Genomic DNA, 26266 nt, shown 5'->3' with positions numbered 1-26266 from the left:
GATAACGGGTATAAAGTTTGAGTTGACCATTGCATCAGTATTTTTAGAGATTTTGATACCCAAATAGTTTACCATGCTCTTAACAGGAATATTACATACAGTGGATAAGTTGTTATTTTTGAGCTGTAGGATCTCACATTTAGATAGATTTAAATTCAATCCAGAGAATTTTGAAAAATTATCAATGATATTCAAAGCCAGAGGTACCTCAGAACTATCACTAAGAAAAACTGTTGTGTCATCAGCAAGTTGCGATATTTTGACTTGTCTTTCATTAACTGTAATACCTTTGAAGGAATGTTGATTTATCATATTACTTAAAACTTGAGCTACAACCAAGAAAAGGAATGCAGAAATTGGACAACCCTGTCGGATACCTCGGTTTATTTCAAATCTAGGAGATGTTCCATTGGCAAGTTTAATAGAACTATTGCTACCACAGTACATAGTTCTTACACTTTTTATGAAATATTGTCCAAAACCAAAGAATTTTAACGAATCAAAAATAAATGTATGGCTTACAGTATCAAAAGCTTTTCTAAAATCAAGAAAAAGTATTAAAGGGTCTCCATTTAATAAATTACTATACTGCACTAAATCAATAACTAAACGAATATTAGAGGAAATGTGACGACCTTTCATGAATCCACACTGAGTTTCATCAATAATCTCATTTAATGCATTTTTCATACGTTTTGCAAAAATGGATGCCATTATCTTATAATCATTATTTAATAATGAGATAGGACGCCAATTTTCTAATAAAAGGATATCTTTTTGATGCTTAGGGATCAAGGTGATAACACCTTGTTTAAGTGATGTAGGTAAGGATTCCTTGTCGATGGCCTCTTCATATACTGCTAACAGGAATTTAGATATATCATTTATAAAAACTTTATAAAATTCTGATGTAAGCCCATCGTTTCCAGGGGATTTGTTGTTTTTAAGAGCTTTTATACAAAATTCTATTTCATTTAGAGAAAGGTCTTGAGAACACTCGGTTTTACTTTCTAAAGACAATGTTTTTGGACTTATAATTGTTTTAAAAAGAATTGCATTGTCTTGATCCTCTCCTAAAGAATAAATATCTGTGTAATATTTCGAGACAAATTCAGAAATCATGCCTTGGTCCTCAGTAACAGTACTGTTAATTTTTAATTTTTTTATTAAGTTTATTTCTGCATTCCTTTTCTCAAGACTAAAAAAGTATTTGCTGTTTCTTTCACCTTCTTCCATCCATTTCCTTCTAGATCTTACAAAGGCGCCTCTGGCTTTTTCTTGATAAATAGAGTCTAATTCTTTCTGTAAATTTTCTAAATCATCACTATTTGATGGGTGGGTAGGTGACTGAGTTAAATTTGAAATCTCTTTTATTATGTCTTGAATACGTGTTCTTTTTTTCATGGCCAACTTTTTCCCAAATTGAATGCTAAATTTTCTTATTTCAAACTTTAGCAGTTCCCAAACTGTGCCATATTCCTTTCTGATTTGTGCCTGTGTCCAGTATTTATTTATTAATGTTTGGATATGCTCCACATAATCTTGATGGTGCAAAAAGGAATTATTTAATTTCCAATAGCCTGCATTTCTACAATTACATTGGACAACTTCAAATTTAATGTTTAAAGTTAAGACTCTGTGATCAGTGAGAATAGCAGGGGATATTTTAGTTTGCAAAACATTTTGTTCTAATTCTGAGGAAATTAGCCAAAAGTCAATTCTCGATTGCTGAGTCATTTGCTTATTGCTCCATGTAAATTGTCTAACAAAGGGATTTCTATATCTCCATATGTCTATGAGAGCTAAATTATTGCAAAAATTCTGGAGGTTGTTATTTTTATTAAAGACTCTTGGGGGGAATCTATCTAGAGCATTGTCATGAACCATATTAAAATCTCCACCGATAATTACCTTTGCCCTTGGAAATTTAGTTGAGAGAATATTTACATTTTCTTCTATAGTGTCCAACAGATTTTGATTCAGAACACAGGAATTATATCCATATATGTTGCATAATATAAACATATTACTGCCGATTTCAATAACTAAAATTACCCAATGACCTTTGACATCACACTGGTTATAAAGAATTGCCCCTCTAAATTTGCCTTTCAAAGTGATCACACCAGCTGAATGGTGGTGAATTACTACTACTAGAACAGAACCCATAGAATAATGCGCATGCGCGACTGAACGAATCACTCCCCGAGACGACTCGTTCTTCCCGAGTCACATTAAAGATTCGTTCAAAATGAACGAATCGTTCAAGAACGACACATCACTAGTCGTGCGTGCATTAAAACGATGCGCATACTAAAAAAGAAAACTCTAATAAAATGTTAGAGTATTAAAGAACAATAAGGTGTAAAAAAGACGGGAAAAAACAACCGTGTTTAACCATGTTTCATCTGAGGTAAAATTATACGGAATTAAAGTTTATTCTGTAATATCTGTGTAGTATCTTACAATACATTCTGTTGCACTTTACTTCACTGTGTATATTGTAATATTACACTTTAATGGCACCTTATATTTCTTATTGAGCTAGTCAAAATTACAACAGATAAAGTACAGTCGTCGGCTCTAATAGTGCAGATGGTAAAACGAATCTGCCTTTTTCCCTACCTTTTCAAATGTCAAATCACATCAGAAAAGCATTTATTTTAAATAAAAATGCAGGAAATAATCAAACAGTTTAGAGGGAGGGAGGGCTTTTGAATGGATTTGAATGGGTGATACATGCATTCCTGTCATCTTGACTAGACTACTGTAGTTCTCATATGGAATAAATTCAACAACTCTAACACGTCTTCAAATAGTCAAAAATGCAACAGCGAGACTTCGAAAAGGCACTCGCAAACGTGAACATATTACCCCACGCTTGAAAACACACCTTTATTCAATTGCCTTTAATAACTTGTAGCTTGTGTTTTTATTTATTTTATTTTATTTATTATTTTTTTTTTGGCTCTGTTTGTCGTTATTTTATTGTTTTGTAAAGCACATTGGTCAGCTTGTCTGTATAAATGGTGCTATTTAAATAAATTTTGACTTGACTTGACAAAGCATTCTAACAATTAAAAGCAATTTAAATGCAATTTTTTAAGTATATACGTGACGTCGCCGCGCTACAGTCTGCAGCGAGGAGTACTTGCATTTAGTTCGGTTGAATCATACCAGAGTTCGTTTCCCCCTTTGGTGCGGTTCGATTGGGCAGGTGAAAAAGCAGCAATCACACTCGGGTGCGGACTAAAAGTGGACCAAACAAGCTTACCGAGACCTGCTTGAAGAGGTGATCTCGGTACGCTTTCAAATGAACTCTGGAGCTGTTCGTTTATGGTGAGAATGTGATCCGACCTCGAACAGACCCAACTGCAAAAAGTACTGATCATTTTTGGACTAAACAAGCTGCCGTAGTCAGCTGCGTTGTGCATTATAGGATGAGGAAGTGTTTGTTGACAGTTTGCACTTTAGCATGGTAGCTTGTGGACAAATTTGGAGTAGTGAGGAGGTGCGGAGCCTCATAGAATTTTGGTCAGATAACCATGAGCATGTCAGAGTTAAGAAGAATCAATGCACGCCGCCGCTTGAAGTTACGAGCGATTCCCGCTCGCCGATTACAGTACATTAGAACGTTGTTTTCAAGCCGCATCCGCGCTTCATTATAGAAATGTAGTTTGCATATTGTGGTGTATACAAATAATGTACTAGATTATGGCCAGGGACAAAACCAGCCCGCGTAGTTGTGTTGTCTCCATGTTGTTTGCTGCCTATTCGTCTCTTATGTTGGAATTTTCCCACCCGTAAATTCTGACCAATCGAAAAGCAGTTTACGAAATACGTCATGGCAAATGAGTGATCTGGATGTTGTCATGTGACTGCATTTTGGTTCGTTTCAACTGGTACGGACCAAAGCAATCAATGTGTTGTGAAAAGGAAACAAAAAAGCTGAAAAATGCTACAAAGTATAATTGTTTTGCCCTTGGTTCGGACCAAATGAATCGAACTAGAGATGTGAAAGCATGGCTTATATAGTGTATAATATAATAAAAAAGTTAAATTAGTTTTTACCTATTTGTTGGGCCCCCTGTCAGCCAGGGGCCCTTGGAATTGTCTTGGAACAGACTTATTGTTTTTCATTTTAGTTAAAATTTTATTAACAAGTACTTGTTATATAATTTTGTGACAACTGCAAACATTGAAGTTTATTAAATGATATTTTTTTTTATTATATCAGTATCAAGAAAATGGATGTGTAATTTAGAGCAATAAAATGTTTACTGTATGTTGTTTGTTTTTAATGCTTTTCTTTAATGCAAGTTTGAAATCTGAGGGTGATTTGTTTAGATTGTTAGAACTACCTGGCTCTAGGTGAAGCAACATTACAAAAGGCCACACATGGAAGTACATTTTACATATAAAATTGTAAAAAAAAAAAAAAAAAAAAAAAGTACTACAAAAATTTATTATAAAAAAAAAAAAACATTCCAAGACTTAAGAGGAAAACATTAATGGTACTTAAGTCCAATTTAAGACACTACTTTTCCCATCTCCTTTTTATCACCAACTCAATCACAGGTAACGCTCCACACCATTCAAGACTCAAGTTTTATTTGTTATATGACATACAAAAAGCAGTGAAATGTAGGTCTGGCATACTCTTTTTAGACTGTGCAAGAAAATAAGAGAAGATTAAATCCAAATAATGAAACAGAAAAAATAAAAAGGAATTTTTTTTAGAGATAATTAAACACAAATAATGAAATATACACAATATATTAAACTACTACACAGATTATTTGTAGAGATGCTACACAGAAACTGCTACACAGATGATGTGCAGAAATGTAAACAATGTGCAGTGAGGATCGAGTTGCATAGTTAAAAAGTGCAGTTTGCAGAGTTATTGGGTAGCCCTAAACAACCAGTCTATAATGTTCAGTGTGTTTAATGTCCATGTTTAGTAGTCTGATAACATGAGGGAAGAAACTCCTCCTGAGCCTCTCAGTTTTTGCCATCAGACTGCAGAAGCGTCTGCCTGACTGTAGCAGATGAAACGGTAGATTTCCAGGGTGTGTGGGGTCTTTAAGGATCTTAACAGCCCTAGATTTACATCTTCTGGTGTGGATGTCTTGTAGAGAGGGGAGAGATGTTCTGGAGATGTGCTCAGCTATTCTTTGCATGGCATCTGAATGTATTTGAAGCTGCTCACTCTCTCCAATTAGGTCCGGTTAATGATGATTGGGGTAGATCCGCTGCTGCCTCAAATAGAAGAGTTGCCTCAAAGAGTTATTGTACAATATTATTACAATATGACTGTTTCTACTGCATTTCTGAACAAATAAATGAAGGCCTGGTTAGCATTAGACTTCAAAACCATAATAAAATCTGTCCAACCCCAAACTGTCCTGTAGAACAGATATTTAAGGAGGTTTAAGCCTGCTTGATGTTTATCAGCATTGGAACACTTTGCGGCTGCTTTCACTCCAAGGCTATGGATTATAATTTTTACTGGAATTAAGTGTCATTAGTCACTAAACATTCAGTCCAATGACATCCTAAAATAATTCACTGTTGACAAGTTAACATTGACTATAGTACAAAGCACATTTATGTGAGACGTCCACAGAAAGTAATGTCATTTACTTTCCAACATTTGTCATTTAGGACAGTCTCTAACCATACCCCTGGAGCAATTTTAGGGAGAAGCGCTGTTGCAAAGGTCCACCTTTAAAGTATGAACATAATTTATCCACAAAAAGACCCACCCACACACACACATTAGTCAAAAATCTTCAGACACAATAAATTGCACATCTTGATGCATTGAAAAAAAAAAAAAAAAAACCTTACAGGAAAGTGATACTTTGTGTTTGCAGAGAGAGGCGGTAACCAGGTCACAGAAATGTAACTTTTGGCCACCCAGACTTGAACTTTCTGTAACACAAAGTTTACACATAATGTTTTTGTTTGTTTGTTTTTCCTACAATGACAAAATTAATTCTACACATTATACTGTTGATATGTAATGCATGGTAATGCACACTGCAGTTATCCTCATATATCCACTGTTATGAGCATTAAATTGAAAAATGAATTTGGTAATTAAACCAAATGTTTCAATTGCATTACTTTGTTTGGATTAACGTTACACGTAAAAATAGATAACATTTTAAAAATATAATAGCAGGTTTTGAAACAATGACCAGCTTTGTTACAGTCAAGCATAATCAGTTAAGAGTTTTAACTAAGACTCATTCTCATGGAAAACAGTACCAATTATATTAAATTTTGAATTTATCGTTTAAATATAAGTGCAGTTATAATCAATACATACTTTATGTAACGTTAGTCACAATACCTGCTTATGGTCTTCAGTGCCCATAATCTGTAGTGTAATATGTATTGCAGAAATATTTAGCACAAATGGTGAGACACAATGAAGATGTAATTTATCTGTGCTATTAATGCTGCCTTCTTCACGTGCTCTCGGAATAATCGTAAATATGAGTTTTGAAGGTAAAAATTGCACATGAATGTCCTCCCATTTTCAAACTTGAATACAATGAGCTTGTAATCATGATTTAACTACGTCAAGACTAAAACATCAACCGCCAAGATACACTACTTTTTCACAACTTGTAATATGTTGTACAAGTCTAAAAACTGTTAAACAAACTTACCCCTTCAAACTCATCTTTCTTGATGCTGAAAAGCCTAGAGAAGTTGACGTCGTCTTTCTTGGGGGGAGGGGGGGGGGGTGTTTCACAGTGTGCATTATCCCCGTGACATTAAATAAACCAATCAAAGACTCTGGAGGTTTGTACAGCCCACTTGGAGCTGACCCGCCCATTTGGAGCTGGCTCCGACCTCCGTTTATACCATAGACAGTAAAAGAAATGGACACAGCGACCCCATTGGATGCAACGGAGAAAAATGAAGTAAATTAGAAGCACGCACTTCCTGGGGGTCGGGCATACTGCGCAGACTCAAACTGAGCTTGATGGCGTAGATGTCACGTGAGCAACCTGTAAGTCTTCTAACCGCTATGCCAAGAGAAAATCTGAATCAACCACCGAATCTTGCAGAGAAGGCAAGCGTGAACAGGAGCAAATTTTGTTAAGTATTCTGATTAATGTTCTCCCTTGACTTTATGCCTCCACGTCCCTCCGATAGCCTCATAGACATTAAAAGATTGTCTGCGAGCTTCTCCTCCTGTCCACACAATAATTTCTCTACTGTGCGACAGAGAGTCGCTGGTTAAGACGCAATCGCTTGCCTATTTTCTTTACAAAAACTGCTCCTATGGGACCATAACGTAAGATACAAGGTAATGGAGCCTTTTATACATTTTAGTGCTTCTTTAGAAATAATTAATGGAAAAATGGAGTCTTTAAACGATTCAGATGTAAAGTTATTCGCGGTCAAAGTGACGCCAAAATGAATGGGAGTCAATGGAATGCTAACAGCAGGTGGGGGTCCGCTAGCCAATGGTGGCGCCTAGGGGTGCTTCAAAAAAAATGAAACCCTGCCCCCTGGTTTATACCCATCTCGGGCCTGAAGCTCTGCTGCGCGTCACTAAAACACGCCCTTTCTCAGAACAACGTCACGAAACCCCATCATTTCATCCAACAAAGAGAAGTTATCAGAAAACGAATAAGAAATAAATCACTGGAACATGCGCGATCACACACGAACATGATAAAAGCATTTGTTTGCATGCTTTGTTAAATATTCAAAATCAAAAGCATCAATGTTTTACTATAGAATAAGTGATACATTGATCATAATGAATTAATCTATCAGGACTCAAAATTTATCCCACAGAAATACTTATTTATATTTTATTTATTTTTCACGCTTATGAAAAAGCCTGCTTATTCAGTCGAGTCTGTTTCTGTTTATTTGTAGCCACAGGAACATTAGCCTACTTCAAATTTAGAATGAATGATAATATCTCTATTTTTTATATTTAAAAGCTCCCGAACAAAAATCATTATTATATTTTGATGAAATATGCTACGCGGAGCTAATTCTTGAGACGTGACTTATGACTGGATAAAATATGTTACTAAATAAATACACAATTGTGATAGAGAATAAGAAGCTGATGTCTGATCTCTCCTGGTTGCATGTACCATGTTTACCATGGTAACGTTAATGTTTAGCGTGCACAGTCTTTTACGTCACTTATATTTCAGCCTTGTTTAGAGATTATAATCCACATAGGATCAAGTTATTTCAAACACTTGCTGCTAAGGGCCGTTTCATAGTCAACGCGAGTAACGCGAGCAAGCAACGCACTCCCTTTCATAGTCTAAACGGTGAACGCAAGCGTCACGAGTGATGCGTGTATGCAATACACCGCTCACACAACAGGGGGTAGTAGAGTCGGGTCGCGTGATATTCAGATCACAATGGCAACTGAGCAGGAGTGTATTCTGTTGCTGATGAACTATCATATAAATATGGATGAATACGTATAAGTTTGCATAATTTTTCCTCTTCACCCGCATTCACATTGCATTCAAACCTTCTTCTTCTGTAGACACAATATACTTTAATGTACAATACTTGCAATGTCGCCCCCACCGACAACGCATAGTATTGCGTGAATCGGCACGTCGCGTATCAAAAACTAGGACGACACATTTGGCTACGCACCGACGCATAATGGCGGCCGAAGCGTAGCCTGTGGGACGCGTATGCATACAGATGCGTTGACTATGAAACGGCCCTATGAGTGATTTTTGAACTTATTTTAAAAAGCCTTAAATACTGGAGTTATCTTTCTGAAATTATCCATGGCTGACACTCTCCAGACGTGGAGAAACTCCACCTTTGTTCATAACCCCTCCTAGCCCCAGCTGGCCCGCTTTGGCCCAAGGTTTTCATCGGGCCAAAAAACCCTGGCAGTTGGCCCCAAGGAAGCCCCGGAGAGGCACGATCAAACTGTGTTAAACGTTAAAATATTTTAGATTAGATTCATTTCTGTGGTGGCAAAACAGACCCTCCATGTGACGCTAAAGGGTAATGATGCAGAAAATTCTGCATAACAGGAATAAATGTAATTTTTTTTATATACACATTCAAATAGAAAGAGTAATTTAGAATTGTAATACTTCATAATATTGTGGTTTTATAGCATTTTTGTATTAAAATCAATGCAGCCTTGGTGAGCATTACAGACTCTCAATCATTCCAAAACTTTGCCTTTCACCTTTTCCTCCACGCTCCATTTTCAGGCTGATTGCAGGCCAGCTCCACTGATATTAACATTACAATAAGAGGACATACAGGGCAGAGGACACAAATTAAATGTTTAAAAAAAAAAAAAAAAAAAAAAAAAAAAAAAAAACCCAACCTCACTTTACCCCCACTGTCTTTTTCCCCCCTCCACTAGCAGTCACCTTGCACTTAAATGGCCAAAATCAGATACTTTAGATCAAGGAAGAGAAAAGTGGAAGACAAATGTTTGACCATTTGATTTATTGAATCATTTCAGAGTACAAGGACAAAACAAATGCACAGGAGTCACTTTGCGGTCACCCCATTTACAACCTATATTAGCACTAAAATCAGGAGGCAAACCTTTTTTTTTTTTCAAAGCCACATGGATGACATTACCAACCTAATCTTAAATGGACATCCTTGGTACTCAACTTCTTGGGAAGGATTTGCGATCAATTTCGGAAAAATCCACAAATTTAAGTGCAAAGGGGTCTTTTTCATAACGCATATAACTGGGTGGTTTATAGTATTGGGGTGGCTCTTTGGGAGGCTGGTTGGCAGAAGGAACACATTCAGCAGCTGCAGTTGTAGTACAGGGTTGAGGAGTGGTGGTTATAGGTGGTGCAGTAGGGGTTTTCAGAGGCTGCACAGGGTGTTGTGAATAAAACTGCTGCAAATAATCTGGAAAATGGCTATACTGGGGGAACAGACTTCCAGGGTAAACTGGGGGATGCGGTTTCTGCCACATATGGGGGTCCTTTGGAAACTGAGGTTTCTGGTCTGGTGCCTGGTCATCTGTAGAAGATTCCCCTGCAGGCTCAGCTGTGGGATAGCCCTTACCAGGATACTGGGATTGGGAGTAGGGATATGGCCACATCATTTGGGGGTCCTTTGGAAACTGAGGTTTCTGGTTTGGCACTTGGGCATCTGATGGAAGTTTCCCTCCTGGTTTAGCTATGGGATATGGCCACATCATATGGGGGTCCTTTGGAAACTGAGGTTTCTGGTCTGGTGCCTGGTCATCTGTAGAAGATTCCCCTGCAGGCTCAGCTGTGGGATAGCCCTTACCAGGATACTGGGATTGGGAGTAGGGATATGGCCACATCATTTGGGGGTCCTTTGGAAACTGAGGTTTCTGGTTTGGCACTTGGGCATCTGATGGAAGCTTCCCTCCTGGTTTAGCTATGGGATATGGCCACATCATTTGGGGGTCCTTTGGAAACTGAGGTTTCTGGTTTGGCACTTGGGCATCTGATGGAAGTTTCCCTCCTGGTTTAGCTATGGGATATGGCCACATCATATGGGGGTCCTTTGGAAACTGAGGTTTCTGGTCTGGTGCCTGGTCATCTGTAGAAGATTCCCCTGCAGGCTCAGCTGTGGGATAGCCCTTACCAGGATACTGGGATTGGGAGTAGGGATATGGCCACATCATTTGGGGGTCCTTTGGAAACTGAGGTTTCTGGTTTGGCACTTGGGCATCTGATGGAAGTTTCCCTCCTGGTTTAGCTATGGGATATGGCCACATCATATGGGGGTCCTTTGGAAACTGAGGTTTCTGGTCTGGTGCCTGGTCATCTGTAGAAGATTCCCCTGCAGGCTCAGCTGTGGGATAGCCCTTACCAGGATACTGGGATTGGGAGTAGGGATATGGCCACATCATTTGGGGGTCCTTTGGAAACTGAGGTTTCTGGTTTGGCACTTGGGCATCTGATGGAAGCTTCCCTCCTGGTTTAGCTATGGGATATGGCCACATCATTTGGGGGTCCTTTGGAAACTGAGGTTTCTGGTTTGGCACTTGGGCATCTGATGGAAGTTTCCCTCCTGGTTTAGCTATGGGATATGGCCACATCATATGGGGGTCCTTTGGAAACTGAGGTTTCTGGTCTGGTGCCTGGTCATCTGTAGAAGATTCCCCTGCAGGCTCAGCTGTGGGATAGCCCTTACCAGGATACTGGGATTGGGAGTAGGGATATGGCCACATCATTTGGGGGTCCTTTGGAAACTGAGGTTTCTGGGTTGGCACTTGGGCATCTGATGGAAGTTTCCCTCCTGGTTTAGCTATGGGATATGGCCACATCATGTGAGGGTCCTTTGGAAACGGAGGTTTCTGGGTTGGCACTTGGGCATCTGATGGAAGTTTCCCTCCTGGTTTCGCTATGGGATAGGGCCACATCATATGGGGGTCCTTTGGAAATGGAGGTTTCTGGGTTGGCACTTGGGCATCTGATGGAAGTTTCCCTCCTGGTTTAGCTATGGGATATGGCCACATAATTTGGGGGTCCTTTGGAAACTGAGGTTTCTGGTCTGGTGCCTGGTCATCTGTAGAAGATTCCCCTGCAGGCTCAGCTGTGGGATAACCCTTACCAGGATACTGGGATTGGGAGTAGGGATATGGCCACATCATTTGGGGGTCCTTTGGAAATGGAGGTTTCTGGTCATCTGTAGAAGATTCCCCTGCAGGCTCAGCTGTGGGATAGCCCTTACCAGGATACTGGGATTGGGAGTAGGGATATGGCCACATCATTTGGGGGTCCTTTGGAAACTGAGGTTTCTGGTTTGGAACTTGGGCATCTGATGGAAGTTTCCCTCCTGGTTTAGCTATGGGATATGGCCACATCATATGGGGGTCCTTTGGAAACTGAGGTTTCTGGTCTGGTGCCTGGTCATCTGTAGAAGATTCCCCTGCAGGCTCAGCTGTGGGATAGCCCTTACCAGGATACTGGGATTGGGAGTATGGATATGGCCACATCATTTGGGGGTCCTTTGGAAACTGAGGTTTCTGGTTTGGCACTTGGGCATCTGATGGAAGCTTCCCTCCTGGTTTAGCTATGGGATATGGCCACATCATATGGGGGTCCTTTGGAAACTGAGGTTTCTGGTCATCTGTAGAAGATTCCCCTGCAGGCTCAGCTGTGGGATAGCCCTTACCAGGATACTGGGATTGGGAGTAGGGATATGGCCACATCATTTGGGGGTCCTTTGGAAACTGAGGTTTCTGGTTTGGCACTTGGGCATCTGATGGAAGCTTCCCTCCTGGTTTAGCTATGGGATATGGCCACATCATATGGGGGTCCTTTGGAAACTGAGGTTTCTGGTCTGGTGCCTGGTCATCGGTTGAAGATTCTCCTGCAGGCTCAGCTGTGGGATAGCCCTTACCAGGATACTGGGATTGGGAGTAGGGATATGGCCACATCATATGGGGGTCCTTTGGAAATGGAGGTTTCTGGTTTGGCACTTGGGCATCTGATGGAAGCTTCCCTCCTGGTTTAGCTATGGGATATGGCCACATCATATGGGGATCCTTTGGAAACTGAGGTTTCTGGTCTGGTGCCTGGTCATCTGTTGAAGATTCCCCTGCAGGCTCAGCTGTGGGATAGCCCTTACCAGGATACTGGGATTGGGAGTAGGGATATGGCCACATCATATGGGGGTCCTTTGGAAATGGAGGTTTCTGGTCTGGTGCCTGGTCATCTGTTGAAGATTCCCCTGCAGGCTCAGCTGTGGGATAGCCCTTACCAGGATACTGGGATTGGGAGTAGGGATATGGCCACATCATTTGGGGGTCCTTTGGAAATGGAGGTTTCTGGTTTGGCACTTGGGCATCTGATGGAAGCTTCCCTCCTGGTTTAGCTATGGGATATGGCCACATCATATGGGGATCCTTTGGAAACTGAGGTTTCTGGTCTGGTGCCTGGTCCTCTGTTGAAGAGTCCCCTGCAGGCTCAGCTGTGGGATAGCCCTTACCAGGATACTGGGATTGGGAGTAGGGATATGGCCACATCATTTGGGGGTCCTTTGGAAACTGAGGTTTCTGGTTTGGCACTTGGGCATCTGATGGAAGTTTCCCTCCTGGTTTAGCTATGGGATATGGCCACATCATATGGGGATCCTTTGGAAACTGAGGTTTCTGGTCTGGTGCCTGGTCCTCTGTTGAAGAGTCCCCTGCAGGCTCAGCTGTGGGATAGCCCTTACCAGGATACTGGGATTGGGAGTAGGGATATGGCCACATCATTTGGGGGTCCTTTGGAAACTGAGGTTTCTGGTTTGGCACTTGGGCATCTGATGGAAGTTTCCCTCCTGGTTTAGCTATGGGATATGGCCACATCATATGGGGATCCTTTGGAAACTGAGGTTTCTGGTCTGGTGCCTGGTCCTCTGTTGAAGAGTCCCCTGCAGGCTCAGCTGTGGGATAGCCCTTACCAGGATACTGGGATTGGGAGTAGGGATATGGCCACATCATTTGGGGGTCCTTTGGAAACTGAGGTTTCTGGTTTGGCACTTGGGCATCTGATGGAAGCTTCCCTCCTGGTTTAGCTATGGGATATGGCCACATCATATGGGGATCCTTTGGAAACTGAGGTTTCTGGTCTGGTGCCTGGTCATCTGTTGAAGATTCCCCTGCAGGCTCAGCTGTGGGATAGCCCTTACCAGGATACTGGGATTGGGAGTAGGGATATGGCCACATCATTTGGGGGTCCTTTGGAAACTGAGGTTTCTGGTTTGGCACTTGGGCATCTGATGGAAGTTTCCCTCCTGGTTTAGCTATGGGATATGGCCACATCATATGGGGATCCTTTGGAAACTGAGGTTTCTGGTCTGGTGCCTGGTCCTCTGTTGAAGAGTCCCCTGCAGGCTCAGCTGTGGGATAGCCCTTACCAGGATACTGGGATTGGGAGTAGGGATATGGCCACATCATTTGGGGGTCCTTTGGAAACTGAGGTTTCTGGTTTGGCACTTGGGCATCTGATAGAGGTTTCCCTGCTTGTGGAAACACTTCAGGGTACCCATAAGGTGGAGGCTTGTGTGCTGCAGATGGTTCTGGCATTGTACTTTTTTGTGGAGTAAATTTATCAGGATAAAGTGGAAGCAGAAGTTGCGGATATTTAGCAGAATGAGGTCCTATGAAGGTTTCATTTGCAGTTGTAGAGGTCATGGGACAAGAAATGACTGCACGGCTACCCTGCCATTGCATCTGCATCACATAACTCCCTCCCTGAAAGTCAACATGAACACTCAGGTTAGTCTTCATTACTCTATGCTCATACCAAATGGAACAGAGAAGGCAATACCTGTTGTGCAACACCACATCCATCATAGGGGGTAGCATAGGTAACACCTCCGTAAGTGGGTATGGTAGATCCACAGTGAGGTGGCAACTCATTTAGGGGAACAGCTGCCCCATTATCTGTGACGAGACAGAGGTACTAAAACTAATCATGTAGTCAAATTCAACTTAACTTCATGAATTGACAGCATACCTTGACAAAGTTCAATTTGTGCTACTTCAGGACCACTGAGCTGCACCTTCATAAAATCGTCACCACACCTCAACTTTGGAGACATGGCATACCAGGCTGCTTCAGAAGAACTGACTTGCCCTTTAATTGATTTCCCCACCACAAAGAAACAGAACAGACTTTCCAGATTATACATTGAATTACCATACATTAGACTGGACCACACACACACACACACTAGGGATGTGCACATCGATGCTGCAGTATTGATATATCGATAATCAGAAGCTTCTATATGGTTCTATATACTCGCGGATGCGGTGGTATGACCTTAACACAGATTGGTCTGCGGCTGTGCACAGTGGAATGTGCCATTCACCATCACAACACGGCATGCACAGTCACGATTCACACGAAAGATGACAGCAGTACCGCCATTCCCTATATGCGGAGTACGCAGTCGGTTTAGGGCACCAACTCCCATCCCAGTTGCTCAAAAAAAAAAAAAAAAAAAAAACTTCCACCATTTTTCCATCCGCGCTCACCTCATGTTTGTGGTTGAATGTTCATAATTGATGGATAGACATCTATGCCCGGCTAAAGGACTTCGACAATCCAGCGCAGAGAGAAGTTAAAAAAAACAAAAAAAAAACAAAAGCAGGCATAAAGTTGGCTTTATGTTGGAAGTTCGAGCGTCTCAAATTTAGGGACAGTCTCTAAAGTTACATGCGATCTTGGTATACACTATTCTAATGTCAGCATTTGAGGAAAATGACTTAGTCATAAAACAACTGTAACTGTTCATCTACTGTAAGTGTTGGCTATAATGCACAATTGAATTGAAGGTTTGATATTTATTAAAATACTGTAAATTATGCTACTTTTTCACATGGGCTCAAACGCAAATTTGCTCAATAGCATTTGAGGAGAAAGACTTGCAGTCATAAAACTGTAATATGTTAATTTAGGTGTCAGCTACAATGCACACCTTATATATATTTTTAATATATTAAAATACACTATAAATTTTGGTAAAAACGAGGCCCGTATATCACTTTCAGGCACTTTCCTCTGAAAGTTTTTTTTCCTCAGGTTCCCTTACAAAAATTACCCATGGTTTTAACAACGCCACAAATCATCGTTCTTGTAGCCATGGTAACTGCAAGTTCACCATAGTTACTACAAATAATTTACAAGTAGTATTAACATACTGTAATCTTTTGTGTAATATCTAATCAATTTTTTTTGTAAGAAGGTTATTTAAACATTTGTATTTACTTGTTACATTTGCTTTTCTAATAAATTAGTTAATGGCCACAATGTGTATGTAATTTGTCTTTGAGAGATGGAGATATTACACACACACACACATACATAATTAAGATTTTGGGAAAAAAAAAAAAAAAAAAAAAAAACGACACTTAGAATAAGCAGTATAGGTATCGGAATAATTAATTTTAACAAAAAGTATCGGCATCGTATCGCATGGAAAAAAAATGTGGTATCGCCTATCCCTAACACACACTAAACCAAGTACATTACATAAGACACATTACCCACCAGAAACAATGGCGTCACCACCGAGATATTCAAAATCAGGTAAAGCCTCATATCCGTCGTGGTCAAACAGACTTTGTTCTGATATCATTTTGCCACCATCATTTGCGTCTTCATTTTTAGACAATTGTACTGCACGTCCGCACTGAACTAAAGTAATGCACGCGATAGAACTTAGTATAAGGAGCAGACGCTCCCGTATTTTCCCATACGCCATTCTAGTATGCACGTGCTAGAAAGACGCATGAAATACCTTTATATAAGCTTACTGCGCCATGCAGTTTTAATCACCCGCAGGTTAAGCCAATTATTGCGCAATTTAAATGCCAAACATCTGCTCCGTGTAATGATTACGCGAGATTCATTACCCCGGTCTGTTTTTCTCCTCCTAAATCTAACACTGAACCATAATTCCACCACTAAACAAACAAAATAAAGATAACTCTGGTTATAGTGTAGCCTATGTCTCGCCGTTTTCATTGTAGTGCTCCAAAGATTTTTATAACGCTGAATGCAAGTAAAAAAAAAAAAAAAAAACATATATATATATATATATATATATATATATATATATATATATATATATATATATATAATATATCAGGTCTGCTTAAATGCTTCCAGCAGGAAGAGCTCTCAAATACCCATGGATACCATCAATACTGAATTTCTGTGGAACAATCCAGTGGAATCTAAACATTTCTCTCCTCAGGTCTTATCCTTATAGAAAACAGAACTGACAAAGAGGAATAAAGACCATCCTTCTCTTCTAAAAAAAGAAGAAGAAGATGTCTGTGACAAGAAACTGTAGGTAAAATATAGTCAAGACCATTGGAATAGTATTTGCTCTCAGGAATACATGTGTGATAACGAAGCTCAAGGGGTAACTTTTCAGTCATTTGAATTCATCATCTTTTGGAAACCTTCAAATTTAGATTTAAGTTTGGCAGATCTCTCAACATTTTGTGTCTATTTTTACAGCTATACATGATTATTATTATTGATATGCTTATCTAAAATGAAAATAATTCATGATGTGTTTCACAGACCCACAAAAGTTAATGTAGCACTGATGATTATAAATACTTTTCATACAGTCAGATGATGATTCTGCAGCGATGGATTCAGAGATTGGATCACTTCTCAATTATATTGATTGTGTACAGTATAAGAAGCATTTTTGTGAAATTTCTATTTAAATTTATACTTTTTTTCACATAAAGTTATTTTATACTGAAAAGAATTTGGTGTATGACTTTAAAACAATTTTCACTCAGAATGTGCTAGTAAATTTAACAATTACAAAGAAACAGCAAGTAACACTTTGGATTAAACATGAATGTTTGATGTAGAAAGACTGAAATAGTATGAAGTCTTATTCTTATTTTCTGTCTTAAGTCTTATTTTCTAAAACTTACTCCATGAATTTGTTTTATTTACAACTTCCACAAATTAGTGTGCATAAGTCTCTTAATCATGTACCAAAATTTAAGTAGAACAACGCCTAGTTTTACTATGCATAAGCATAACCTCATCTGCATATAATTTCCATGAATATTCCCATCGGTGTGACACCATGTTTAACACAGTCAAAGGTACAGGACATTAAGGAAATATGAGATACAGACTATAAATGCCATTTGTGCCAAAATATCCATTAAAACAAAACTAATTTAAAATTCTTTAGAATATTTAAAATATTTTAGAATATAGTTGATCTAGTTCTTTTCTACTGGTACTTCAGTTTTAAACTATTCAAATCAAATTGATGCAGTTTTGCTGATAAGGTGAACATATTTTAGCTATTTTTAGTGGATATACTAATGATGAATTATTATGCATCTATACCACTCCTCGCTGTCATTAAAACATAGCATGACACAGGAGAAGTGTTCAAGCACATCCACCATAAATATGTCTAAATTCATATAATTTTTAACTTCTGCGTAATGACTTTATGTAATTTCAGTGCTTATTTCTATTCATGAGATTTGAATATTTAATGTAAATGTGTATTTATCAAAACGATTAAATAGTTTAAAATCGTTGTTTACTTCTTTAGATTTCTCACTCCAGGAAAAAGAGGATGTACACTGTAGGCCTAAGCATGGTCATATGTCCCTACCATGCATGCATATTTACGCAAAGTTTTATAAATTCTGATAAATGTGTGATATTTCTATGCCCCATTTTGTGCACTCAACGCTTATAAATGAGACCCCAGGTCTCTGTTGTGGGCTTCCAGGACTTCTAAGATACAAAAGAGAGTCCCAGAAGAGGATGTACAATCCTCGGGTGCATTCATTTGATCACTGCCATGGTAAAAGCCTGACACTTAATAAAATGTATTTATTTATTTTAAATAAATAAATCGTTATACTCAGCCCCAACTGCAATGGGACTCTCTCATATGCTGTCAGTTCTGTGGTTTAAGAACTTGGTCTGCTCTGGTTCCTGAACATGAGAGGTTTGTCTCTTGAGAAAGGATGTAGCCAACACAAACTCTTACTGCTTCAACTACGAATGTCCAGACCAGTTTTTTGTGTGTGTATCCCCAATTATATCTGAGTTTCAGAATATTAAATATTCATAATAATAATAATAATAATCCAAAATATTCTGAATTGAATAATTCTCTTCTTTTTAACTTTCTATTCATCAAATATTAATAAAAATTAAAATAAAATAAAAACTCTCATGGTTTCCGCAAAAATATTAAGCAGCAAATCAGTTTTAACATGCTGGAAAATTCAGCGTATTAATTTTAAAACATTAAAACAGTACAAAAAAAAAAAAAAAATTAAATTAAATGTAGAACTATTTTTCATATTCATATTCACATATTGATATTTTATATCAAATAAATGCAAATATAATAGACCTTTCTCAAAAACATAAATAATTGTATACCAAACTTTTGAATGATAGTGCACATGGCATATATTATGTTGTAACAATATATATATATAACTGAAATATGCTGGATTAAATAATTTTGTTTACTTTTCATTCCCACCTTTGGCTTAGTATCAGACAGCAGCAGATAGAGATGCTCACTTCAGTTTTGTGGTATCAAAGAACAGTGAGTATCCACATGATGTGCTTGGACAGGATGTCTGTAGATGGACCAGTAACAACAATCACAATTCAAAACAGCAATAAAGAGAAAGTAAAAGTGAAATCCTGTTTCACAAGCCAGCTTTTAAAGTCAAACCATTTCAATTGCTTATACGTGTTCAACTCGTCGTCACAAGTCAGCAGCAGTTTGCCCGATTCAACATGTTGCATATTTAATACACATAATATTGTCCTCCAAAAAATGTCCCATTGACTGCAAAGTAAATTACACTGTCAAGGTCCAGAAAAGTATGAAAGACATCACCAGAATAGTCCATCAGTGGTTCAGCCATAATGTTATGAAGTGACGAGAATACTTTTTGCACGCGAAGAAAACAAAAATAATGACTTCATTCAACAATTGGTCTCCTCTGTATCTCTCCGCATTACTGTAGCACCATTTTGTAGAATATCCGCTGAATGCAAACTGCGTACATTATTCTGTGTCAGCTATGACACAAGAATACGTTTTGTATGTGTATTTACGCTTGAATGAAAACAGTGCATCCGTGCAGCGGATTTCATAATTTTCTGGACCATGAAAGTGTAATTTACTTGGCAGTCTATGGGACAGTCACAAAACTATTTTGGGGTGGAGTATCCCTTTAAAGTTGTAACATTTTTGATTTGTGGTCTTTCAGTGGATGGACTAAAAAGATAAGACAATATTAAACATTTTGAATTAATCGGTAAAAAATATTTTTAAGTTTGAAACTACACGAGGAAGAGAGTAAATGATGACAGAATTTTCATTTCTGGGTGAAGTATCTCAGTTCATTGAACAGCAAAAACACAAATTATATACAGTAACTGAATCTGCCTTGGTGCGGCATATGTTTCCTGTGGAGCAGGTTGAGTATGGATGCTTGGGGTGGACGGAGTCTAGATGAAGGCGGGAGAAGGATCAGAACATGGAGCTGGACAGACCAGGCTCAATCACCAACCCCTCTGAGACCATGAGACCACTCGTTCTGTCGCTCAACAGGAATATAGGGGTTTAGATCCAGGTTCAAAGTATGCAGCTGTAAATCAGTAAGAAAGTACACAGGTCTTTTATTTTTAATCTGATTGCCAATTCTAGTTTCAAGACATTTCCTTGATATGTTAAACTTACTACTCAACTCAGATCGGTCCAGCTAAATGTTGTGTCTGCCATGTCTTTGCTTATAGTCCAAAGAACACAACATACCTCCTCAAGTCCTCATGTGCAGAGGAACTAGTACTTCTGGCATGCAGGGTTGGCCTTCACATGGCTCTGATACAGTTACAGGAGGGCAAAGCCTTCCCGTCCAGCTTAACACTCCTACGGGTCAGACCTCCACCTTACCTCCACTCACTGGTTTGAAGAATACAGAGTGTGAGCCACAGAGTACTAATGGAAGAGCCAGTCAAGGCCTTTAACACATGTCTGCAGGCCTGTCCATGAACTGACATGCTCAAAAAAGCGTATAAAACATCATGAGAAATTTCACTTGATTAAATGTGTGGATGTATATGACTTACTGTACATTTGGATGATTGTGAAGGTCACTCAAGAAGTGACACAAAACCCCAGAGGACTGTTATTAGTTCTCGCATGAGCTTCACGCTGTTTACATTTACTTACCATTTATTCACCCTCTCGTGAATGTGTACAAAAGTTGGCCGTAAGTGATGGTCAATGGTTAAAGTCTTTCTTACATACACTTACTGTGTAATTTCACTACAGAAGATATTGATTTGTCTATTGTGGTTTTATGGATTGTCGTCATGATGGCTATATGCGCTTTTTCAAGCGTCAACATTTGGGCACTCAATTACTTGCAATGAATTCAAATTTTTGGTTGGGCTGTCTTCACAATCAGAATATAATAAAGTCTAGTTTTCCCTTGTAATGATAACTATTCTGGCATTCACATTAGGAATGTTCATTATAAGCACACGCTATGGTTTTGTCGCCTGCCAGTTTAAATAGTTGAGCTTTTTAAAGTTTAGTGGATTCTGAGTTGACTCTGTTTTTGTTTTTATCATTCATCAGCAAAAAATTGTTCAGCAAGAAAAAAAAAATGTATTCAGCTATATTAGTACTCTGTGGCATTATCATTGTAGCTGTGGTGTGGACTTCACCATTTTCCTAGAATTAAACAGATTATTAAAACATTATATTTATTGTCCTTGGTGTGAAGCCGAAGGTCTAGACTAGTAGAGAGAATTCACAAGGTGATCTGGATGCTAGATGAACTGACCCAAATCTTTTGCTAGTAATCCCATTGTGTGTGTAATTGTACATGTAACATTATCAAATTCCAGCTATTGCAATATAATCAAAATCTTTGTATTCCAATTATAGAAGTATAAAGCCATGTTGAAAAGCTATTAAGCTGAATGTTTTTGTACGGTGTAAATCGTGCATTTCAATAACCAAAATAAGATGAAGCCTTCATTAGACGAAATGCATTAACTGAAAATCTCAGCTCACAAGGATTCTTAGATGGAGATAAGACTTTTCACCTGAAGTGATCTGGGTAAGACCAGACTAAACCCAATTCTGGACTAGGTTAATGACATTACAGGACTAACGAGCGAACAACCATATTTAACAGCATGTTTAATGAAAAGAAATCAGTTGTTTTCTAATGGTTCAGTATTATTTCAAACATTAATGTAAAATGTAACTTGTAAATGTGACTGTAAAAAACTTTTGTTTGATTACATTTTATTTTCCTTTTAGTAAACATTTTAAGCTATACAAAGCAATATAAAAACCAGGGCTCAGAAATATAATAAATGTTAATAAGATGTAAAATGATCATGATGGGGGTTGGGTGTTTAAGTTAGGAGCATCTCATATCTACTTATTAAATAAAACAAAGACCAGGTTTAGCCATACAGTTGCATGTGAAGAAAACATATGCCATCATAAATTCTGTTGACTGAGCTAACTGGACTAAAATGGAAACTGTAGTCTTTGTGAACATTTATCCTGACCTGAACCAAATGGTTATTGCACAAGATATGGGCTGCAATCATATTTATATGGCCACTGTTGTTGCCGTAGATCCCACACCAGCATCTGTAGGTGATGCATCTCCGAGGGGCACAGTGAGGAGAACGCAGAACATCGGGTGTGCGCTAGTAGTCTTTACTTTCAGGGCAAACCTTCATAAATGTCACCTCACAGCCGTAGGAGAGCTTCACCATAGAACTAAGAGACAATGTGGAAAAAATACAAAGACAATTAATTCAAAAGGGGAAAAAGCAATATCACTAGTAATCCACTAACTCACGGTTTCATGAAAATGTATATACATTTTTTCCTTATAGCGGAACATAATGTTGGCTAAACTACACTGAGATTAAGAAAACAATCAAAACATTAAAGTTCAATGACATTTTTTTTTTTTGTCAAATTTAGTGTTGTGTAGTTGCCGTTTCCCCTGTTAAACTACTGTTCAAAAGTTTGGCATCTAAGTTTTTTTAAAAATATTTTTATAACAGTAAAGATTTTAAATGTTACACCATTTGTATTTCAAATGCCATTCTTCTAAAAACTTTATACTCGTCAAATAATTATGAAAAATGTTAGAATGATTTCAAAAGCATCATGTGACACTGCAGACCAGAGTAATGGCAAATGAAAATTCAGCCTTGCCAACACAGGAATAAATTACATTTTCAAATATATTGAAGTAGAAATACAGCTAGCTAGTGTTATAAATAGTAATACTAGATCACAATATTAGTGCTTTTACTTTATTTGTTACCACACAAATTAGGGGTGCTAACCCCTAACACAAATGCTGATTGGTGATTAAGTTGTAAAAATATTTCACAACATTACTTTTTTCTTTATTTTTTATCCGAATCAAATCAAACAAATGCAGCCTTGGTGAGCATAAGAAACAAAGTCTTGCTGACCCCAAACATTGTTGTGTATACATTACAGATTTTTTTACAGACAATATTTTGAATAAAAATTGATTTCATATATGGTAGGCTAATGATGGTTGAACATACGAGGAGGGGTCGTCAGCTCCATTCAGTGAATCAGAGACAGGGTTACGAGTGATGGTGTGGAAGTGTGTCCATGTGCACGTTCATCTTCATCTCATTCTCCAGAATTTGGACCAGTTGCTGCATGGAAGGCAGATGGCCGGACTCTAGCTTGGACCAAACTGGAACATCTAACCAAAAAATGCCCCAAAATAGTGTTACTTTGGTGATAATACAACCAAGTCATTTTTCTAACTTTGGCCAGACTAAACCACAGAATTAGACTAAAGCCACACTTCTTTACTTTAAAGATGTCAATAAAACCATATGCTTAATACGTCTGATAGACATAACAACTCTAATTCTTCTGATATGATAAACTATTTCTTGCATAATACACTTTTCATGTGGTATTCCATAAAAAGAGCATGAATGCCGTGGGTCAAGACAGGTTATGTTTTTCTGAAAAGGGTCAGAAATGGATTTTCTAAACTTTAAAATCATTCAATCATCCCATAAAAAAAAAAAAAAATAAATATGTGAAGGTTTAGGTAAATTAATATACAATAAATACACTACAAATAAAATAACTCATTACAAAACAGGTATTATATTAACGAAATTATATACATTTAATGCTCAATTTATGAATTTAATATACGCTTACCATTGAGGGTGATTTCAAAAGCACCGGTAGACATACACTGATTCTCGATCATATTGCTGAAGAAGAACACCATCATACAGGCATATATCTAAAAAAAAAAATAAATAAAAAATAAAATAAATATTTAAAAAAAAATGAAAACAAGAACTGCTGCAGCTAGTTTGTTTGTACATACTTGAATACTTTATTTTTTGTGGATAGTTTATACATAACTTGTGTGCTACTTTTTTCACATTGAAACGCACAAAAAAATAATAGTAAAATAAATAAAGTTTAAAGAATGCCAATGGTTTTCTTCTCTACTATTAAATCCACATTAAATACATATTTACAAATTTCATTTTGTTAGCGCCCACTGCTAGTTTTGAGTTGATCCACTGAAAAAAAAAAAAAATAGTTTGTCTTCTTGATAATGTTTGATTAAAATCTGAATATTTGCTTCCGCTCTGTTATGGTATTCATTCCTTCTCTCTGTAATATTCTATTTCAGTCGGAAATATGTCACTATACTGAAATAAAGTTGGCAACAGCTTCTAGTTCAAGAGGACTTTAATGCCTACATTTCAGAAATAGTGCAGAAAGAGTCAGGTGAACATTAACATGGGAGCTTGCTCTTTAGTCTCTTGTGTATTACACTCACTGAGGTGACAAACTAATGAGCTCCATGGGGGAAAAGATTGTATTTGGAACCTACTACTCAAATAGATTCTAGTTAAGAACAAGATTCTAAACCTCCAAATGAAAAAAAAAATCTCAATTGGAAAAGTCTGAGGTCCTGCCTTATTCTCCTGACTCCAAACCCAGAGACCTGGGGCCTGCATGCCAAATAGAGCGAATGGATCCTTGCCCACAATGATCACACCGATTAACAACAGCTTAAACATAGACAGAAAGGAAGCAATGTGCCTGGAGGGGAATAAAGAAAGAAAAAACACACACTGTATAAATAAATATTTCACACACAAATACATGCACATACATACACTAGTAGAATTTGTAGAATAACAATAATAAATGTTTCTTGAGCAGCAAATTAGAATGAATTCTGAATATGCTTCTGAAATAATTTTTTTAAATACTATTCAACAATATAAGTGTGTGTCACATAACTGCAGCCTTGGTGAAACAAGAGACTTCTTTAAAAGCAGTTATCATAAAATCATAAACTTTTCCAAAGTTTTGGAAGTCAGTGGTGATTCTTTTGCAAAGATGTGCGAGTGTGTGAGGCCACAAGGATAGAAGACATGTAAGTGGTTTGTATTGGAAGCGATCACCTGTAGACAGGCAGAGGAAGGTAGTTCTCTCCTTCTATGCGGATGTCTGGGTACCGCTGGGACAAAGCCTGCATGTACTCCTCAAACACCCGCTTGTATCCTCAGGAGATACTGCAGAAAACAAACAAGACACACCTCACAGCCTTTGGTTCACTACCACAGGCTGACATGAAATACTACCGACTCTTGTGCAGTAACTACACAAATAACGTTTCCCATTTCAGACTGTGATAAATGATCTCCCATTGGAAACTATATATTAAAGTAGCCTCAAATTGGCTTTATAAATCCATAAATGCTGCATTATTAAACGTGCAGTGTCTCAAATGACTTAAGTGCAAGCACACAGACACATGGGCTGATCCTCAAATGACAGCTCTCCACTTAACACCGGATTACTGGACGATTATAACATCCTACCGAGGTTATCTGCGAGACTACTTGTGTCATATGAGACACATTAACACTCTTTGTATACTGTCACAGTACACATTCCGTTGCTTAAGTGTGGTTAATATATCTCTGCGAGGTTAATCACGTCAAGCAGAGCTACTATCCACAATGTCATACTCTGGTCGGCTTGTACCGGGGACAGACATAAAAACGCCCAAACTTTCACTCACCAGATCTGGAATTTAAGAAGAGGACCCGTGGCAAACTGCACCTTCATTTTCTTGACGGCACTGTTATCTGCAGAGACACTGTAAAGATAACAGGCCCATAATATCACGACCGAGAGAGGTAACCAGCGCATCTCTCAAACAACGATAAGTGAGTGAACTGAAAGCAGGAAGTGGTGTGCTGAATTTCATACGGGTAATCCAGGAAGCCACGCTGGGATTGGTTCGCGATTGCTTGACGTGGGGTCACATATTTTGACGAAGAAAGTCTCTCAGTTCAACGAATCTGTTCTTTTGAACAGTTCGTTTCAAAGAACAATTGAACAATTGATGACGTTAACAAAAGCAAACAAACAAAACAAACAAAAAAAAAAATATATAAAAAATAATTCCAATGTTTTGCCTTGGATAGGCTTAAAAATATATTTGAAAAGTCAAAAATGTATAATTATTGTATGATATGGATTATTTTCTATTGTTCTGTATTTGTTGAAACAATGTTAAGTCGTATGTATGGTATGAATAAAATAAAAAATCCATAACAATTCAGCTTCCTTACGTAGTCACGCAATAATAGCGCTTATTAAAAAT

General features: G+C 38.1%; 1 protein-coding gene and 1 pseudogene across 4 annotated transcripts; both read right to left on the bottom strand.

Annotated features, from left to right (window-relative positions):
• Window positions 1-9472: 9472 nt before the first annotated feature.
• Window positions 9473-16283, bottom strand: LOC113114497 (titin-like). Of its 4 annotated transcripts, none has more exons than XM_026281420.1 (5): window positions 16029-16283; window positions 14490-14609; window positions 14301-14416; window positions 11671-14224; window positions 9473-11550 (listed from the first exon to the last, which is right to left on the bottom strand). In XM_026281420.1, exons 1-5 carry the CDS (start codon window positions 16240-16242, stop codon window positions 9659-9661), a joined length of 4896 nt encoding a protein of 1631 aa, XP_026137205.1. In that variant the 5' UTR covers window positions 16243-16283; the 3' UTR covers window positions 9473-9658. The 4 variants fall into 4 exon arrangements, with proteins under 4 accessions (XP_026137205.1, XP_026137211.1, XP_026137217.1 ...); XM_026281426.1 differs by having other exon boundaries at window positions 9473-11662; window positions 11891-14224; XM_026281432.1 differs by having other exon boundaries at window positions 9473-11224; window positions 11645-14224; window positions 16029-16282.
• Window positions 16284-21712: 5429 nt separating this feature from the next.
• Window positions 21713-25860, bottom strand: LOC113114487 (thioredoxin reductase-like selenoprotein T1a; annotated as a pseudogene).
• Between the last annotated feature and the right edge of the window lie 406 nt (window positions 25861-26266).

Source organism: Carassius auratus, chromosome 2 (genome assembly GCF_003368295.1).
Source record: "Carassius auratus strain Wakin chromosome 2, ASM336829v1, whole genome shotgun sequence".
Classification (NCBI taxonomy): Eukaryota; Metazoa; Chordata; class Actinopteri; order Cypriniformes; family Cyprinidae; genus Carassius; species Carassius auratus.
This window is presented reverse-complemented; position numbering and strand designations above follow the sequence as displayed.

What these genes read in the sequence shown, in the direction of transcription:
- LOC113114497 (XM_026281414.1), bottom strand. Translation starts at nt 16,242, where the DNA reads ATGGCGTATGGGAAAATACGGGAGCGTCTGCTCCTTATACTAAGTTCT. An exon ending in TGGTGACGCCATTGTTTCTG is followed by an intron (nt 14,610 to 16,028) that starts GTGGGTAATGTG and finishes AATCAATTAAAG; the next exon opens with GGCAAGTCAGTTCTTCTGAA. An exon ending in ACAAATTGAACTTTGTCAAG is followed by an intron (nt 14,417 to 14,489) that starts GTATGCTGTCAA and finishes GTCTCGTCACAG; the next exon opens with ATAATGGGGCAGCTGTTCCC.